The 19,928-nt window shown below is 41.4% G+C and overlaps 1 protein-coding gene across 2 annotated transcripts in view; it reads right to left on the bottom strand.

The window, feature by feature from the left end:
- Stxbp4 (syntaxin binding protein 4) overlaps nucleotides 1-19,928 on the bottom strand; it is a 159,283-nt gene that overhangs the window by 9,601 nt on the left and 129,754 nt on the right. The window contains exon 17 of one of the 2 annotated variants that reach the window (XM_005075817.4): nucleotides 14,071-14,128. The exons of the other annotated variant lie outside the window; for it this stretch is intronic. Within the exon in view, the coding sequence (XP_005075874.1) occupies nucleotides 14,071-14,128 (58 nt within the window). The remainder of the gene's footprint in view (nucleotides 1-14,070; nucleotides 14,129-19,928) is intronic. 2 annotated transcript variants of the gene reach the window in all.

A 19,928-nucleotide genomic window follows, 5' to 3' on the forward strand; every position in this document is an offset into this window, starting at 1 on the left:
AATCGATAGCTGTCGAGCAGTAGGTTACCAGTGCTGTGTGTTTTTAAAAATAATATTAGTAAATTGAAAGACATATTGTAGAGTTTATTTTAAAAAAGGCTCAAGAGAACATGCTTTATTTTATTGGCAAAGAAATGTTAAGTGAATTATTTAAATCCCATTATAATTACCCTCCTTCTGTTTCTTACCTCTTAGCTAGAGGATCAAAATGTGTTCCTTCAAAAAGAAAAGCAAATTTATTTTTTTCAAAATAAAAATTAAGGACAGTCTCTCTCGAAAGATGACTTGGGCACAAAAAGTACAATAATCTATTCTTAACTGTCAGTTATGAAGAAGGATGTCCCCTTGCTCACTCTCCATTGCAGACATCACAGCATCACTGTGAGCTGAAGACCTGCCTAGATTATTTTACCACGCCTAAGACAAAGCTGTAGGATAACAAACCACAAGGTAATACATTCTAGGGGCGCGCGTGCACACACACACACACACACACACACACACACACACACACACACACCAAATCAGAAAGCAAAAATAAGCAAAGACTTCTTAATATCATTTGTTTCATGACCCCATAATGTTGGAGTACTGGAGAAATTAATAAGTGGCTATAAAATGCCAAGTATTAATGACATCAAAAGAGCCACACTTAAAAGAACACTTGTTTTAAAGGTAAGAAATTAGATTTTGATTTTTGTTCTGTGTTTATGACACTTGTAGGAAATATATAACAGATATCAAATATTAAGTTCCAATTAATGAAAACATCTTTGGGTCTTTGATATATAATTTTTTACAAGAATCTAAATATGTGTGTGTGTGTGTGTGTGTGTAATATTAGAAAAATTGCAAATACTGAAAGAAAATTACTGGCAAAAATACTCATTTTAATGAAAATTAAAAAGAAAGAAAAAGAAAAACCTCAGGAGGCCCATGAGTGTGAAATGTTGGCTGTTTTTGATGATGCCACCTTTGCAAGTATAACCAGGAGGAAATGACACGGAGAAGGTGGCATGGTTTATTTCCAGCCATAGGGCAGGCACACAACAGAGCCAGTGCCTAGATCCAGCTAGTGACTTCTGTGAATTTAACCATTTTGTCCAGCCCCTCTGTATCCAGGCTGGCTTCCATAGCAATATGTGAAGAGACTCTGAGATGGAATAAGTGACCTCCAGAAAGGGGCTCTTCAGCTTTGCAAAATGAAATTAATTAAAGGATTAATTCAATGATCATAGATTATATATGTAAAGCTATTATGTCTTTCAAAAATTCTCTCCTATGGAAATTCCTGAAAAATGTTATGTGTGCAACTGAGAAAATAAAAAGCCTGTGTGAAGCCCGAGTCAGAGGGTCTTCCCAAACAGTGATGCGTTGTTGTCCTGTGTCCTGTCTGTGTCCACTAGGCTGCCGGTTTCCACAGGGCAGGGCTGTTTCTGGCTTTTCCATACCCCTTGTGTGGTATCAGTGCATGCTTGAGGCGTGCATCACTATAAACCCCTCTGATTACTACTGTAGCCAAATACACAGCTGGTGGACTAGCTTACTTGTAATTGAGGATCAGGTAATTCTCAAATGTGATCATGATGCAGATTTCCCCTAAGTGGCTTATGTGTGTTTATAGAAATTGAGCATTATTAGGGAAATTAGAGTTAGCCAAATAAAACCAACATCACCAAATAATTAGATTACTATTTCCCTTTACCAATAGTGTCATTTCAATTGACTAGCAAGATCTATTCACTAATTTGGGGCAAACAATAAAACTGTAGGAATAATTTAAACAATTTGGGCTAGAGTTCATTTTCTAAAAGCCAGTGGTCTAAATAAACTTATTAAAATCCCAGACTTTAAGATTTAATTGTTCATTGTAAATGAATACAATCCTTAGTTTAAAAAAATCTTGAAAACCTGTACTCCACAAAATTCGAAAATTTAAAGGAAATGGATGACTTCCTGGATAGCTATCACTTGCCAAAATTAAATCAAGAACAGATAAGCAATTTAAATAGACCTATAACCCCTATGGAAATAGAAGCAGTCATCAAAAGTCTCCCAATCAAAAAAGCCCAGGTCCAGATGGCCTGAATACAGAATTCTACCAGAAATTCAAAGAACAGCTTATACCAATTCTTCTCAAAGTATTCCATGCAATAGAAGCAGAAGGGTTTTTGCCAAACTCTTTCTATGAGGCTTCAATAACCTTGATCCCCAAGCCACACAAAGACACAACTAAGAAAGAGAACTTCAGACCAATATCCCTCATGAACATTGATGCAAAAATACTCAATAAAATACTGGCAAATCAGATCCAAGAACACATCAAAACAATCATTCACCACGATCAAGTAGGTTTCATCCCAGGGATGCAGGGATGTTTCAACATACAAAAATCCATCAATGTAATCAACCATATAAACAAGCTGAAAAACAAAAATCACATGATCATCTCACTAGATGCTGAAAAAGCCTTTGACAAAATTTAACCCCCCTTCATGATAAAGGTCTTGGAGAGATCTGGGATAACAGGAACATACCTAAACATAATAAAAGCTATTACAGCAAACCAACAGCCAACATCAAACTAAATGAACAGAAACTCAACACAATTCCTCTAAAATCAGGAACAAGACAAGGCTGTCCACTCTCTCCATACCTTTTCAATATTGTAGTTGAAGTTCTATCCAGAGCCATATGACAACAAAAGGAGATCAAGGGGATATAAATTGGAAAGGAAGAGGTCAAACATTCACTATTTGCAGATGATATGATAGTTTACATAAATGACCCAAAGAACTCTACCAGGGAACTCTTACAGCTGATTAACACCTTCAGCAAAGTGGCAGGTTACAAGATCAACTCAAGAAAATCAGTAGCCCTACTATATACAGATGATAAAAGGGCTGAGAAAGAAATTAGAAAAACATCACCCTTTACAATCGCCACGAACAACATAAAATACCTTGGGGGTAACGCTAACCAAACAAGTGAAAGACCTGTATCTCAAGAACTTTGAGTCTTTAAAGAAAGAAATTAAATAAGCCCTCAGAAAATGGAAAGATCTCCCATGCTCTTGGATAGGTAGGATCAATGTAGTAAAAATGGCAATCCTGCCAAAAGCAATCTAGAGACTCAATGCAATCCAAATACCAGCACAATTCTTCACAGACTTGAAAGAACAATAACCAATTTTGTATGGAAAAACAAAAGATCCAGGATAGACAAAACAACCTTATTCAACAAAGAAACATCTGGAGGCATCACCATCCCCGACCTCAAGCTCTATTATAGAGCTGTAGTCTTGAAAACAGTTTGGTATTGGCACAAAAACAGACAGGTAGACCAATGGAATCGAATTGAATACCCTGACATTAACCCATACATGTATGAACATCTGATCTTCGACAAAGAAGCTAAAAATATACAATGGACAAAAGAAAGCATCATTAACAAATGGTGCTGGCATAACTGGATGCTGGCATATAGAAGAATGCAGATAGATCCATGTCTATCACCATGCACAAAACTTAACTCCAAATGGATCAAAGACCTCAACATAAATCCAGCAACACTGAACCTCTTAGAAGAGAAAGTGGGTGGCACCCTTGAATGAATTGTTACAGGAAACAGCTTCCTGAACATAACACCAGTAGCACAGACAGTGAGATCAACAATTAATAAATGGGACCTCCTGAAACTGAGAAGCTTCTGTAAGGCAAAGGACACAGTCAGCAAGACAAAAAGGCAGCCCACAGAATGGGAAAAGATATTCACTAACCCCACATCTGACAGAGGGCTGATCTCCAAAATTTACAAAGAACTCAAGAAGCAAGTCTCCAAAACACCAAAGGATCCAATTAAAAAGTGGGCTACAGAACTAAATAGAGAATTCTCAATAGAGGAGTCTAAAATGGCTGAGAGGCACTTGAGAAAGTGCTCAACATCCTTAGCCATCCGGGAAATGCAAATCAAAACAACTATGAGATACCATCTTACTCCTGTCAGAATGGCTAAAATAAAAAACACCAAGGACGATTTATGCTGGAGAGGTTGTGGTGAAAGGGGAACACTCATCCACTGCTGGTGGGAGTGCCAGCTTGTACAGCCACTTTGGAAATCAGTATGGAGATTCCTCAGAAAAAATGGGAATAAACCTACAAGACTTAGCAATTCCACTCTTAGGCGTATATCCAAAAGATGTCCATTCATACAATAAGGATGTCTGTTCCACTGTGTTCATAGCAGCATTATTTGTAATAGCCAGAACTTGGAAGCAACCCAGATGCCCCTCAACTGAAGAGTGGATAGAGAAAATGTGGTACATTTACACAATGGAGTACTATTCAGCAGAAAAAAAAACAAAACAAAAAACAATGGAATCCTGAAATTTGCAGGAAAATGGATGGCACTAGAAGAAACCATCCTGAGTGAGGTAATCCAGTCACAAAAAGAGAAACATGACATGTACTCCCTTATATATGGATTTTAGACATAGATCTGGGGAGTGCCCATCTACAATCCCATGGCCAGAGAGTCTGGGAAACAGAACCTTCATTCATTGGCTGATGGAAGCAGAGGCAGACTCCCACAGCTAAACACTGAGCTGAATTCAAGGAATCCAGTGGCAGTGAGGGAGTACTGATGGCCAAAGTGGTTAAGACTGAGTGGGTTTAACCCCCAGAAACAGCTGACCTGACAAGGGTTAGCTGTTGAATCCTAGACTGATGGCTGGGAATCCAGCATGGGACTGATCAAGACCCCCTGAATGTGGGTGTCAGCGAGGAGGCCTAGGTAACGTATTGAGCCTTGGTTGGTAGATCAATATTTTCCCGGGTATACAAATGGACTTTGGGCACCCATCCAACAATGAGAGATGCTATCTCAGCCTGGACTATTGGGGGAGGGTCTAGGCCCTGCCCTGGATGAAATGACAGACTATGGACACCCCCATGGAGGGCCTCACACTCCCTGGGGAAATGAGGGGGAATTGGGGGGGTTGGTGGGAGGATGCGGGAGGAGTTACCTGGAATTGATAAGTGAAGCAACCTTGTTTCTAATTTAAATTTAAAATAAAAATAAAATATATATAAAAATCAGCAAATAAAATAAGGGACTGTTACCCGTTCCTACTGCATCCCATTACTGGTTGTCTCCGTCTTTATTCAGATTCTTCCTATTCACATTAATTCCTGAAATTAATACTTTTAAATTTAATGTCTGTTCTCATCTCTAAAAAAATCATGTTTTAATCACTAGAGTACAAAATGTTACGTTTGCAAAGACAACAGTGATGATGAATGGTCTGTCTTCTACCAGCACACCGGAATTTCTCAGCTCCGAAATGAGCAAACAAATGCCATCCATATTTCCAGACCCCAGAGGCCCCAAGTGCCAGTCAGAGATATTCTGAGATAAACGCTGATACTGGTCAACAAAGTGCAGCTGTCATCCTAGGAGACCACTGCAACCCTTGCTGTGACACCAGGATTAGATGCAGACTTCAAGTCAGCGTGGTGGTGCATCTCTGCCTTCCCAGCACTGGGACGTTGAGGTTAGAAGATTGTGAGTTCGAGGCCTGCAGAGGCTGCACAGAAACCTCATCACACAAAGCAAAATCCCAAACAGATGTTCCGGTATGAAGCAGCTGGAGATGACTTTCTGTCTGGTAAGCATTTTCCGGTTGCAATGCTCTTTGATACTTTTCCCTATTTACTTTTCATAAAAATCTCATAAACATTACTTTTCTCTGTAATTTCCACAGTTGACAAAGTTGAGGCTTAGAGGGTTGAAGGGCTCTGCCCAAAGTTGCGCAGAAGCACCAACCATTCTTTCCTATTGGCGCATCTGTAGTCAGCTCCAGCTTGTAGTTTAACAGGGATGCCTGTGTGCCTCTGGGAAGTTACGTATACCCTGAATTTCAGTTTTTCAACCTCTGTGACATATAACACCTTCCTCGACAGTTTAAGAGATAACGTGTTGGAACCCTATATCTAGGCCTGACACATTCCTACACATAGTTAGACAGCCCCTTCTCACCTCTCTCTGACACCCCTGTATGAATTTTCTATTGCAATAATGTTTCACCAAAACTTTGGTGACTTTAAAGAATTTAAATTTATTGGCTAATGATCAGAAGTCTGACAAGGGTCCTACTGGGCTGCACTGAAGACTTCAGCAAATGGCTACAAGCCCTTCTGGGGCTCAAGTGGAGAATCATTCCCTTGTTTTTCCAACTTCTGAAGGCCTTACAAAGGCCTTACCCAGTCTTAGGGTCATGGTGCCCATCTTCAAAGCTGGTGGCATTTCTACTTTCCTCATCACATGTCCTTATTTGACTCTTCTGTCTCCTTCCTCCATTGTTGAGGACTCACAAGGTCAGACTGGATTGATAGGACAAGCCCTGCTCAGGGTCAGCCAATCAATATTCTAAATTCCCCTTTACTAAGTAACCTAACGTTGTCACAGTTCTGGGGCTTTGCTATACCCGGGTTCTCCTCCCCTTGCTTCTTCTGCAGACCACCGCCTAAAGGAAAAGACACTAGCTAGGAGAACTTTTTGTAACTTGTGCAAAACTAGGCAAATATTAGCAAGAGTAGATCTGATGGAAACTAAGTTAAGATAGCCAGGTCTTTGCACAAGCCTGTAATCGCAGGTATTTGGAAGGCTAAGGGCAGATCACAAGTTCAAAACCAGTCTGGGCGATATAGTGAGACCGTGTGTCAAACTGACAGGTAAAACGAGCTGGGGATGTAATTCAGTGCTTGCTTCTTGCCATAGAAGCTGGGTTCAAGCTCCCAGTGAGGGAAAGGAGTAAATTAAGGGAAAAGTGACTTAGGGACAATGCTATGGCTTACTAAAGTTCATTGAAAGCCCTGCTTTGGAGACTGTGTGCAGGGTGAGCTAATAAGCATTAGATGAGGTCACAGGGGTGTGACTACTGGCCTCAAGAGATCTCTGCTCTGGACCCTTGTGATAAGAGAAAGAGACAATAGAGAGCTCACAGACAGACAGAAAGACAGACAGACAGAAAGACAGACAGATAGATGCACACACAGAGAGATGGGGGGGCGGGGAGGGCGTAAGAAGGGTAGCAGTTGCCTCATCAGAAACCAGTTGTGCTGATACTGGACTTCAGCACTCAGAGCTGGGAGAAACACTTCTGCTGTTTAAGCTCCTTGTCTGTGGTGTTTCCTTATAGCAGCACCAGCAGACTAATTCAGAAACCAAACCTAGTAGAGAAAGTTTTGATGAAAAAATTCAGTATTTGTTTTAAAAAGACTAAAAAAGAGGGCCATAGAGGCAGAGACAGTTATAAACCAGACTAAAAGAACAACCCCAGAAAGGTGAGAGTCCAGAGTCGTCACGTGCTCTCAAGGAATGTAACACTGGAAAACACACTTGAGACAAAGCTGTACCTGTCATCGTCTAAGTGGGGACAGAGCTTGGTGCTGGGTGTGTAGATCTAGATGTTTTATTCATTTCAGGGGCTTTGCCATCCTGAATAATCCAAGCCAGCTGGCTGGCTTTTCCCTTAAATGACAATTTCTTCTCCAGCGCTTCATATTCCTACACCTCTTTGTAGGTATTTATAGAAAATCCTGGGCAAGCTGTCTTGGGCTTGCGATCAATGCTGTCTTTCTGCTCCCCTCCCGGGGCTGCTGACTGGCCAGAGAGCAGTAGAAATGTAGGTTTTGGCTACCATTTTCTATTTGCAGCTGCACAAATGTTGTCATTGAAAACTCTTTCTCTGGCATATAGCAGCAGAGTGGGAAGGCCTGGGAAGTTGACGTCTGCTCAGTGCTCCCCCTGTTCCAAGGGCTTTGCCAGGGTCTTCACAACCCTGGGTGCATCCAATTCTCAAACACTCCTTGTTTGTAGGTAGGAATCGGGATGACAGAGGGACTGAAATGACCTACCAGGTCACTGGTCAAAAGTGGTGGTATCTACGCTAAAATCCAGGCCTATCAGATACCCTCTTTACTCCTTCAATGGCTTCTCCAACTTGTCAACAATATTCATCCACTTGAACTTCAGCCGCCACACATGCCCTGAGTTCTGTTCTCTCCTTGGAGTAATTCATTCAGGCAATGAATTACTCCTAGCTAGTTATCACATAGGTAGCTGGGCCCTGCCATTCAGCTTTGGGGAGATGTACTGCCAGACAGCTCAGCATAGGTGGAGGAACCCCCCTACCAGGTGCAGTCTCATTTCATGCCTTACCACTTACTCATCGGCAGAAGTGGTTTGGGAGAGCCATTTGGGAAGGCCAACATTACTCTGTGCACTGTGCATTAGGTCTCTGTGCACTCTTTACAGCAGTCTTGATTCTTACACATGCAGAAGTCCTCAAGGAGCCTCAACATATTCTCATAAGCCCTGAAGTCAGCGGCATAAAACCTGTCCTGACCTCTCACCAGATGAACCACAGGATATAATAGTCTGTCAGTGGCCACTACTTAAGTCACTGAAAAGGAAGGAAAGACAGCTCACTTCACAAAGCCTTGGGGTGGGGGGAGAGTTCTTGACAATATCCACTGAGGAGAAGCTGAAATAATCTGCCAAGGATTTACAAAGCAAAAATGAATAGCTTTTTATTTCTAACCAGAAACTGCACTTCCTCTCTTTCCTTCCCTCCACAATCTCCTTACTTTCTGCTTGTATTACTAGTACTTAGGATAACATCTATTTGCAAAAGAAAGTACGTCTAAGACTTGAGAATGTCAAATTGTCCATTTTGTGTTTCCTATTCTTTGAAATTGTATAAACATAGGCCAGCAAGATAGCTCAGTGGGTAAAGGTGTGTGCTGCCAGAAGTATAATTTGCTATTAAAAGCAAACATCTGATATTAAGATTTCTATATTACTTATTTACATTCGCATGTCATTGCCTTCTACACTGCACCAGGCTGATCCTTGTGACCAATAGCTTATGGCAGATGTGATGGCGAAACATGCACTCTCAGACTGGCTATAGAAGACACTCTGCAGCATTTGTCTGAGTGCCTCTCATCGCTTGCTCTGGAGAAAGACTGTTGTTTGTTGAGCATAGCCCCTCATCCCTAATGGCAGCAGGGGAACTGGAATGTCCTCCAATAGCATCGCGAGTGTGTTTGGCCCACGTATCTAGGGAGTCCACCAAGTTATGCTTCATTTTCCAGCCTTTTAAACAGACAGTTTGACAGCTTCACGGGAGATTGAGGGGGCGGGGAAGGGCTGGGAGATGGTTCAGTGATAAAGTTCAGATAAAGGTGCCCACAACAAGCCTGATAGTCTGAGTTCAGTCCCTGGGACCCAGGGAACAGAGCCAGATCCAGTGGCTCACACCTGTAATCCCAGTACTACTAGGGTGAGATGGGAGACTCCTCAGGAAGTTTGCTAAACACAGCTGCACAAACAAGAGGGCCTGCCTCAAAAAAGCCAGGAGAAAACTAACTCCCTTGAGGGATATTTGATCACACTGTGTGAAGATGTGCCGCTGTTGCCTGTTCAAGGCACCTTCTGATTGGTTTAATAAAGAGCTGAGTGGCCAATAGTTAGGCAGCAGAGGATAGGCGGGGCTTCCAGGGAGAGATCAGAATCTGAGGGGGGTTGACTTAACAGCAACCAGCAAAATGCAGAGGAAGTAGGATGTAAAGAATTGGAGAGGTAATGAGCCACACAGCAGAATGCAGATGAATATAAATGGGTTAGTTTACGCTTTAAGAGCTAGTTGGGAACAAGCCTACGCTAAGGCCAAGCTTTCATAATTAATACAATGTCTCTGTGTCATGATTTGGGAGCTGCCTGTCCAAAAAAGACCTGTTACACAACTCGTAGAAAAGTTATCCTCCAATCTCCACACATGCACTGCAGCATGTATGAGCTCACCCTATCCAGGGTAAAACAAAATAAAAACCCAATAAAGAAAAAGGAAGGTAGGTGGAAAAATGGCCATCCATTCAGATAATTTCATTACAGCATGCTTAAAATTTGGCCATTTTATCATTAAGTTTAAGGATGCCACAACTTTTTTATAGAAAAAAAAGAAACTTTCCCAGAACACAGTGCTATATTTTATACAAATATATGTGTGTAGATTTACATATTTATTTATGGCAAGTGAGTATGCCTACATGTATATATGCATACACACAGAAGCACATGTCTGTTAGTTCTATGAAACACAGGCTCTGGTGACGCCAACACCAATTATTTATGTTTACGCAGGTGGACCAAAAGCTGTCTTCTCTTTGTCAGAACTTAAGTAGATGACACAGTATTAATAGAAGTGCAATGGTCATGTGGATGGACAGAAATATTCTACAAGGACTGTAAGTGCTTGGGCATTCTCCAGGCAGCACTGACAGTCATTCCCTTGCCCGAGGCTTGGCTTCCATCAGATGTAACAGTTCCATTTCTGGGATGACAGTGACAGGTGCCAATTTCTGTCAGGAGATCGTACGTATGCAGACCATCATCTCCCCCAGAGTTTTGGGAGGGTAATTTTAGTCATCCTTTTTAAGTGAAGTTATTTATTGCCTGAAAAGTATCATCTACCTATAAGTGAACCAGTTGTCCCTCAAAAGATTAACAGGCTGCCCAGGCCCAAAAGTTTGGCTGGGGTGGAATAAAAATTAAAACAAACCAAAAACATCGTATTCCTGAAAATGATATCAGTAGGTTTGTACATGCTCTGCTCATCTGCGAACAGCCTTGACTGTGGCTAAAAACTATGCAGACACCCCATCAAAATGTCAGAGGGGGGAGGCATAAGCAGATTAAGCTTTATTTGAGGTTAACATATCTGTCCAACAGCTATTCTGTGGAGACATCAGCGTTATAATCCAGGTTTCTCTGAGTCCAAAGACCATTCTCTCTCTCCTGACATCAGAAGGCCTTTTTATGCAGTGAGAGCCAACTGCACCAGAATGATGCACTTGACTCATCGAGGACCCCTGCAGACCCATAAAGTTTATTCATGAACAATTCCAATCAGTCTGCAAACGGCCTTTCAATTCCCTTCAAACAAACAACTCCTGGGGAAGAGGGTGGCCTCTGCAGAGAAACAAAAGAACCAGGTGAAGGTGAAGAGTCAGATGAAAGATGAATGGGTACATCCACGTCAATGAGAGATGCAGCTGAGCCTCCATTCTAGTGAGGAGCCTAATGATCCTGACAAAATCCACTACATCTATTTAGTGATGGGTGCTCATGATTTTGTTCAATAGGCTCCCTACAAGAAAGTAGGGATATAACAACATATAAAAAAATAACAGGGACATAACAGTTAGACTACCTAACTTATAGCAAGCATTCTACTCTTCCAGGAGGCTGAGACTGGGATAATGTTAGATTTTCTTATTTTTACTCTTTGACCTTCCAATCTACAGAAGACCACTACTTGTTCTTAGAAGCAAGTTCTGCTATTTTGAAATGGACAAAGTATAACATTCTACCTGAGTCAACATCTGCTTAAAATGTCACCTCTCACCAGGTGACCTTAAAACAAAGAAGGCAGCATGATGCAGTCCAATGTGTGTGTGTGTGTGGGGGGGGTAGGGGAGTGGTTTTGGAGCCAGATAACACTGGGTCTGGACCCTGAAGTTTGATTGAGGGCAACCCTGCTGAGTTTAGCCTCTTTTGACAGTCTCTTCTGCTGCAGTGATGTGAAAATGATACCCATCCATGCCCTTTGGAGAAGAAATCTGTCTTCTCTCTTTTTTGCTTTCCTCCTACATCATGATTAAGGTCAATGAAAAGAACTGATCAGTTTCCAGAACACACTTTGAGTTGTTTTCTGAGTGGAGCAAATATCCACTCTCTCTACTCCTTCCATAGGAACTGAGCTAGATTTTGGAGTGGCCAGAGCTTGCTGGCTTTCCATTTTGGTCCTATCCTTATATGCTCTACTCCTTGTTGTAGTGGAAGTCCAGCTTAGAAGGCTGTTCGATTTTCCAAGGGTCAGTGGCTCATCCTGTTAGGAACCAGGCAGTGACAAACTGATTCACTGGCTGGCCATATCTGGGTCTATTTTAGCTCGTGTTATGGGAACTCTGCCCTTACTACCCTTTTCTCACAGAGCATTAGTGAGGCCCTGCCACTATGGCTAGGACATACTGACAGACAGCTCAGCTTAGGTAAAAGAACTCTCTACAGGGTGCAGACCTGGATATTTTCACAGGCCTTTGAATGCAGAATCCCAGTTTTTCGTCTTTGGATCATGACTCTCCTTGTGGGACTTTTAGGAGGCATGGCTGAGGGCGAGATGAAGCTTTTCATCAGCATGGCACCATGATGACATGATGTCATAAACATGACACCCTGTAGTATTTACCTTTCGCATTATTAAGAGGACTAAATAATACAATAAATGGACAATTACACTTAGTGTCCTCCTGGTCAGTGCGCATCAGCTGAAGTCTGATGCAAATTACAATATGGTGTTTTCTTTTACTACCACCTATACAGCACAGCGTAGAGACTCCTCTAGAAAGCGGACATGATCAATGCAATGTATTAGATAGTAGGTTTGTCTCCAGAAGAGGAATGATTCTGGAAGTGAGGAGTGGGCTGCTGAGTGTGATCTACACACGGGATTCCAAGACTTCTCACTATTTCATGCTATAAACCGCAGTTTTGCTTTATCACCCACCAGACAGATCAAGAAAAAAAACAAGCCATGAAAACACTGCCAGGTTTATATACAATTCTTCCTTACATCCTTACAAATATGAAAATTTGAAGTTATGGTATTTTTAAGATGATGGTTTGCAGGCTTTGTTCTTTCTCGACATGATAGTCATTCCATAATGAAAAATAATGCTATGCAGTTACTAGTCACTTCCTGGATTCAGGGTGCATGGTTGATAGGCAACATCAGTCGCTCTACCATGGCAACACACTCTCCTTGTCTGAGGAAACTGAAGTTAAGAGAGATATAGGGCCGGGAGGTTATGGCAGACGCAGATCTCTGTGAGTTCGAGGCTAGCCTGGTCTACAAAGCTAGTTCCAGGATAGCTAGAGCTACACACAGAGAAACTGTGGAGAGAGAGAGAGAGAGGGAGAGAGAGAGAGAGAGAGAGAGAGAGAGAGAGAGAGAGAGAGCGCTTGGGAAGTATGTGCTCATTTGAAAGGACAGCAAGGGCATTTCTCTTGTAGTACTTGCAAAAAGGATGTACATGGGGTTTTCTAGAAATCCCAGCCAGGAGGTGGGTTTCCCCTTGTAACTCTCGTAACACTGGTTTTGACATTAAAGGGTTTATTCAGAATATGGTGGAAACGTGACAACGTTCTGTATTCAGGGAAAAACCATCCAGTCTTGCACAAGAGAGTCATTTCCTACTCGGCGTTCAAGGTCTCTGTGAGTGACAGACTGGTGCAATAGAAAGGTCTTGCCCAGGAGACATTGCTTCTGATTCTGTCTTGGTAACAGCAGCTGTGGATTTCCTGGCAACAACTCAAGTCTCTGATTTCCTTCATCTACAGATGAAGGAGAATGCTAGGGTTGCACACAAACCCTAAAGGTTACTGTTACCACACTGGATCTGGGTTGTTCACATATACTGTCCTATTTACACCTTAGGTTATTTAGTGCCTGCCATTTCCTATGACCATATGAACTACAATCAGGTATGCAGTCTACATATTTCACGGATAATGTGCAAGAATACTGCAGGCAAACAGAAATGGCCAAACATTGTTTTCAATGTACAGCATTTAAAGAGAGTGAATGCTATTACCACTGTTTTAGGGCATGACAAATGGCTTTTTAATTAGATATTGGCTTTTCAAGAATGGTAATGGTATCATCCTGCACGGAAATTCAGACAGGCAATACTCAAGTTCAAACCACGATTCTGTTCCAGTTTTTGGTTCTTTCCCTAGAAATTGTTGCCAGGGTTTTACCCCCTCCAGTGACATCTGATATCAGCAGTTAAATCACATAAAATGAAGATGGTGAGGCTTCATTTCTTGTTTCTAATTTTTGTAACCTCTAAGAGGGTTTCTTGGGTTTGCTGACTATTCTGCAACTTCCAGGTTCTCTCCAGATGTGAGCAAAATTGCTTACTTGGTTGAGAGGCGTGGACTTACTTGATGAAGTACTTGATCCCGTCTGCTGTGTAAGCTTCCTCCCACCCGTAAGGTAAGCCTGGAGTGAAAGGGAACCAAAAATATACCTAATAAGATGAGGAAGATAACTTTATTTTCTGGACACAAACCTCCCCCCATGTTGACAATTATCCAAGTGCATTTCTTGCCCAAAATTATTTTCCTGAAAGGCAGAATTAAGACAATTCAGATGAGCACTGCTTCTCAGCATCTTTACCATGCAATAAATGAAGTCTCGAACAGTTAACAATCTGCTTTAGTTGCAATAGCTGGATTATGACTTATCATTTACATGTGGTGAACGTTTTTGTCAGCAGGATTCACGCAGAAAATTGTGCTTGCAGTGGACGGCTTTTGCCTGGAGGCAGGAGGATGGACAAGATGGCCTGTGCTTGTCTATTCTGGCTCAAAGTTTCTTTAATTGGCTCCCTTTGCATTCTTTCACTCAGCTCCACGGGGAATCAGGCATGAGTGCCAGATCAGCAGGGGTGGGAAAGTAGTTTTTGGACAAGACAAGATTCCTTATTAAGTTTGAAAGTTTAGCGAAGTGATTTACAATGGATGGTGGCATTTTACTTTGTTAATTAAGAATTTTGTGCACTAAACATAAAAGGCCAAACAATTTGCTAAACTTAGCTTCCATTTCTGTAATGGGACTGAGAATAGTTAGCTAAAAAGAGATATGGGATGAAGTAAGCAGGCAACATAGGGGCATCTCCCATGTAGGAGTTCTGTGCTCTCTCCCTGTGTTCATCATCCATTTATTGAGGTTTCAACCTACAGCTTACACATGTGCTTGTAAGTGCTCTACTACCTCTTCGTTTTAGAGACAAGGTTGGACTTGGACGAATTCTGTAGCCTAGGCGGTCCTTAAACATGAGACCCTTCTACTGCAGTCTCCTGACTGCATAGGTCTATGTCAGAGGGCTGGGCTGCCATATTTTCTTAAACCCAGATTGTGGGTGGCATATCTTTAGACTGCAATTCTGTTCTATCACTCGACTGTATCTTATATATTGCTAAGAAATTTAACTGACCTTTTCAGTAAGCTCTATGACACGGGACTATCACAGCTCTTTTGCTATGTACAAGATACATTAATACACCCCCCCAAAAAAAGTTCAGGTAGCCTATTGTTGTGGAATGTACTGAGTTAACAACAAATACTTGACTTTAATTACTCAAAATATCATCAAAGGGCAGAGTAAACATGTAGGGAAAATGGATGAAATAAAACTTTCCCTCATTACCATTTAATTCTTAGAGAATATACTTCTTTGAGAAGATGCTATTATTCTTTGTATGTGTGTCTGTGTGTGTGAGTGTGTGTGTGTGTGATTAAGAAAATCAACAAAAGATTTTATATTGATTCCAGTCTATGAGCAAAAATTTTATAGTTATCTCTCCCATACATCAGCAGGCTATCTTGGGGTCTCTACCTTTCTTCATGAATGTACATGCCTACTTTTAGTAATAGTCAGAGCTTCTGAGAACTCAGTATAGGTAAAGCTCTGGAAGTGACATCCTGTGACACAGGAAGTCACACCCTGTGCATGTGTTCTTTCATGTCCACTGCTCATCCATGATACATTATTGCCGCCATATAAGAATGAGTTAATTTATTTTCTGCCTTTACACTTTCTGCATATTTTTTAATAACAGCTAATTTCATCTGACAGTGATGAGCCCTTTACCTACAGGGAAGCATGATGATTCTAAGGGCCTTGCTTATATGCCAGAAACACTCTGATTAGCTTATGGGTAAAACAGCAAAGACTGGGAAAGTAGAAAGCTGTTGTAATGTGACTAAGGTTTACGTTTGCTAGGTGAATTGGCACAATTCCATCTGTTGTCCCAATTCTTCCAGTCACAGGCATTTTTTAATAAAGTAGAAGAAAGAGGCACACTTTAATGATAGCACTTTTTATTAAAGACTTTTAGACTTTATCACTGTATGTGTGTGCAAGATGCATGTGTGTAGGGGCTTGCACACACAGCACACACAGCACATGTTGGGGGTCAGAGGCCAGCTTTGTGGAATTATCACCTTCCATCTTTATGTGGGTTCTTGAAGCTGAACTCAGGCTATTAAACTTGCATGGGAAACCCTTATACCACCTTCTCAGTCCCAATATGGTGTCTTTTAATTATGAGATCAATTTAAAATTGAGTTGGCCGAGAATTCATTTTCTCAGCCCTAAAGAAGGCATTTATACCACTCCATTAAGACTCAAGGAATATTGGAGAAGGGGGTTAGAAACAATGTAAGAGTTGGAAGGTAGGGAGAGAAACAACAAAGAGTCGTCTTCTGGGAAAGACATAACCATTACAACAAGAAACTCATGGAAGTTGTGGATACTTGCACTGGGTCTGCATGAGAAAGGTTCATCCACAGTCAGATGGAGGAGGGGCTGGGGAATCCTACCTTTCATTGTTGAGGTATTTGCTAAAGGTGGTCAGTGTGGGGAGGGGGGTGTCACTGCCTTCTTTTGTATACCCACTAATGACTCCATCTGCTTCTAGTGAATAATTTTAATTCAGTGATAATACAGGTGACCCTAGTTAAAAAAAAAAGGTCATGATTATAAGAAAGGGACTCTAGGGAATGGGGAGGGGTACTGATATTTTAAGAAGAAAACAGTAAGATAGTGTGGGGAGGGAGAAACCAGAATTTAGTATATACATGTACGGAATAGTCACATAACAGAACCAATAAAAATGAAACTGATAAATTATTTGTTCTGAAAAAAGTAAGGTTAACCCTTTTAGAAGATCAAAGTTTCTTATTTTTTATAGACTTAACATTAGCTAGAAACAGAACTAGAGACTAAGCTGACAGTAATTAGTCTCCCTGTGATATCTCAGTAACAGAAACACAATCACTGTCTAATTTAAAGACAGACATACAAATAGCCAACTTCATATAAAAGAGCTCTTTTGGTATTCACAAACATATATGATTATGATATACTTGGTTTTCCAATGATAATGATTTTATTTCTTCACAATGATGATTTGGAAGTAATTATAACAGAATATAAATACTTTGAAATAAACATTACTGTTACAAGTGGGGAAATAGTTTTGTAGTTTCAAAATCTTTATATATTTGTAAATATAGAATGCTTCTAATTTTTCCTTTTCATATTAAACAAAAAAAGTTATTGACAACTCATAGAAGCACCTGCTATTGTTTCTGATTGAAGGTGTTTGTCTATGAGTTCTCACATAACATTCTTTCCCCAGAGATCATCTGTTTCCAATCAAAAACTTCATGGTGATGACTCCAAATCTGTATGAGCATCTTGCCAGAGTGAAAGTCTGGAACATATTGAACTTAGAATCCTGGCTGTCACCTAAAACTCAACATATCCAAATTCAAACTCATCATGTTTTCACACACAATGATTTCTTTTCTGTTTCCCCAGTCTATTCATCATCACAGATTCTCTTTGTTATGTTTGTTCCCAAATACCACTTTGCCAAACATTTATTGATTATCATGTGTTCAGATATTTGCTCTGGTGTTCAATATATAATGATGAAAACCAAACTTGGACCTTGACCTCTGAGAGCTTTAAAATAAGGATGAGAATGTAGTTCAGTCAGTAGAGTGTTTGCCTAGCAGGCACAAACCCTGGCTCTGATCGCCAGCACTGCACAAATAGGGTCTGGGTGTGGTGGTGCACACCTGTAATCCCAACACTGGGGAGGTAGAGACAAGAGAAACAGGAGTTAAAAGTCATGCATGGCAGCAAAGGGAGTTTGAAGAGTCAGCGTATATGAGACCACGTCTCAAATATAAACAAAAATCCTCGCAAAACTTACAAAACCCAAACACCCCCCCAGTCATAAACAAGCACATTAACAAATATAAGTTCAAGCAGTATGAAGAGCACAGGGTAGTGTGAGAGAGTAACTCAACACAGACAGAGCAAGCTCGGGCAGAGAGGAGGAACTGCGAAGCAATGAGAAAAGATCAGCAGAGGTCTCCAGGAGGCTGCAGCTGCAAGCTCAGACCTGGGGAGGAACACTCACTCTAGGAAGCTGGAACCAGGCCACGAGGCCGTGAGGTGACAGGCTGGCACTCTGAGAACTGAGGGAACTGCTCCCTCCATACAAGTGAAAAAAGAGCCTGGAATTCATTATTACACAGAATTGCAGGCTGCAGCGGGATTAGTACTCTTCTCCCCTTTCGAGACAGGGTTTCATAGCCTCAGCTATGTAAAGAAGATGACCTTGAACTGGCAGTTTCTTAACAAGAGAAGATCTGCTTCCATTGAGGATGAAAAAGCTACAAGAACATGTTGTTTCATTATACTTGGGAAAAGGACACATAATCTTAAATTTTTTGTGATACAAAGAGCCTGAGAGTTTTGTTTGTTTGTTTGTTTCTTTTTTTACCTGGCTGAATTCAAGGGAAAGCAAACTCTTTGAGGAGAAAAGGTACACATACTCTTTCTTGGCAGAGCACAGGAGAGGAAACACTGCCAGAAACACAGCCAAGAAAGCCATGGACATTAACTCATTTTAAAGCGTGACTATTATAAGTTAGCATTTCTGGGAGCCCTAAACGCAAGCACAGTAGTCTTCCTGAAACAGCTCTTGACCCCAAGACTTGACAGGGATGCTGTGCCCATGACATTGCAACAATATGGTTGCATAAACAAGACTGGCACAATGATAACACCAGTTGATGTGGCAATGTGGATGGTGGGGATTTCACGAGGCTGAATCCTACAGCCAATGCGGTGTGAGAGCTACCTTTACCTATGGGTATAAGAGTATGCATTTAGAATACAGCAATGCTCCTGCTGGTTTGTATATACCATGTAGAAGGTGGGTGATTTCATGTGTTGAGGCTTGAAATCCTGTTAAATGGTGTGGGGTAAAGAAAGAAGGCCAAGTGAGCTTAGGGGACAGTGAGGAAGACTGGAATAATGGACCATAGCCTTTAAATGGAGAGAGAAGACGAGGGGGATTGGGAGGTGGGGTAGTCGACAGCCTTGGTGAGGATGATCACTGTGTAATAAGCTGGGATGATGTGAGGTTTGAGTGAGCCAGGAAGGCACTCTTGCTGCCAAGATTCATGGTGGGTGTAGAGGGGCTTGGTGAGAGGGCACCAAAAACACTGACAGCGAACTGACAGGCGAAGGTGAAGGATTCAGAGGGGGAACCACAGGAGTGGGAATAGAGTTAAATGGAGACTGAAATTCTGCAAGTGACACTGACCAAGACCACACTGCACAGGGAGTCTCAGGCTGGCCTTAGCACATTTGAAAAGTTTTAGTGTCATCGTCAGCTCAAGGACAGTCAATGGTAGCATAGGATAGGAAGGAAGGGGGAGGGAAGGGAGGGAGAGATCTTAAACTGAGTAGACAAAGCTTTACTAGAGATTACGACATCCATCACATTCAAGGAATTTTCCACTAATTTCAAATCACAACATCTAAATCTACATGCACTACTTTTGATTGTAAGTTGAACAACGTGGTAATAACTGTGCAGGCCCTCAGCCTTCTCATTTATATGAGTAATGATTACAGCTATCCTGCTAGCTTGTGGCGTTATCATGAGACTTTTATTACTTAATACATAATATAAAATTATATGCAAAAGGAGAGCATTATTATTAATAGCAATAAAACAGGAGCTTCTTCCTTGCCTATGATTCTACTGATGCCATGAAGACATCTAACACAAACGTATGGAGCAAGTTTTATTAAGAGGAAGTCATACTTTTTCCACAGTCCTTTCCTCAGGGTAGGGAATTGCACAGTCTTCATTTCACTGTCACGGAGCTAGCAAATGACGCAGCCACTGTCCGATCATGTGTGACC

This window comes from Mesocricetus auratus, unplaced genomic scaffold (assembly GCF_017639785.1).
Source record: "Mesocricetus auratus isolate SY011 unplaced genomic scaffold, BCM_Maur_2.0 Super-Scaffold_100007, whole genome shotgun sequence".
In the NCBI taxonomy this organism is placed as follows: domain Eukaryota; kingdom Metazoa; phylum Chordata; class Mammalia; order Rodentia; family Cricetidae; genus Mesocricetus; species Mesocricetus auratus.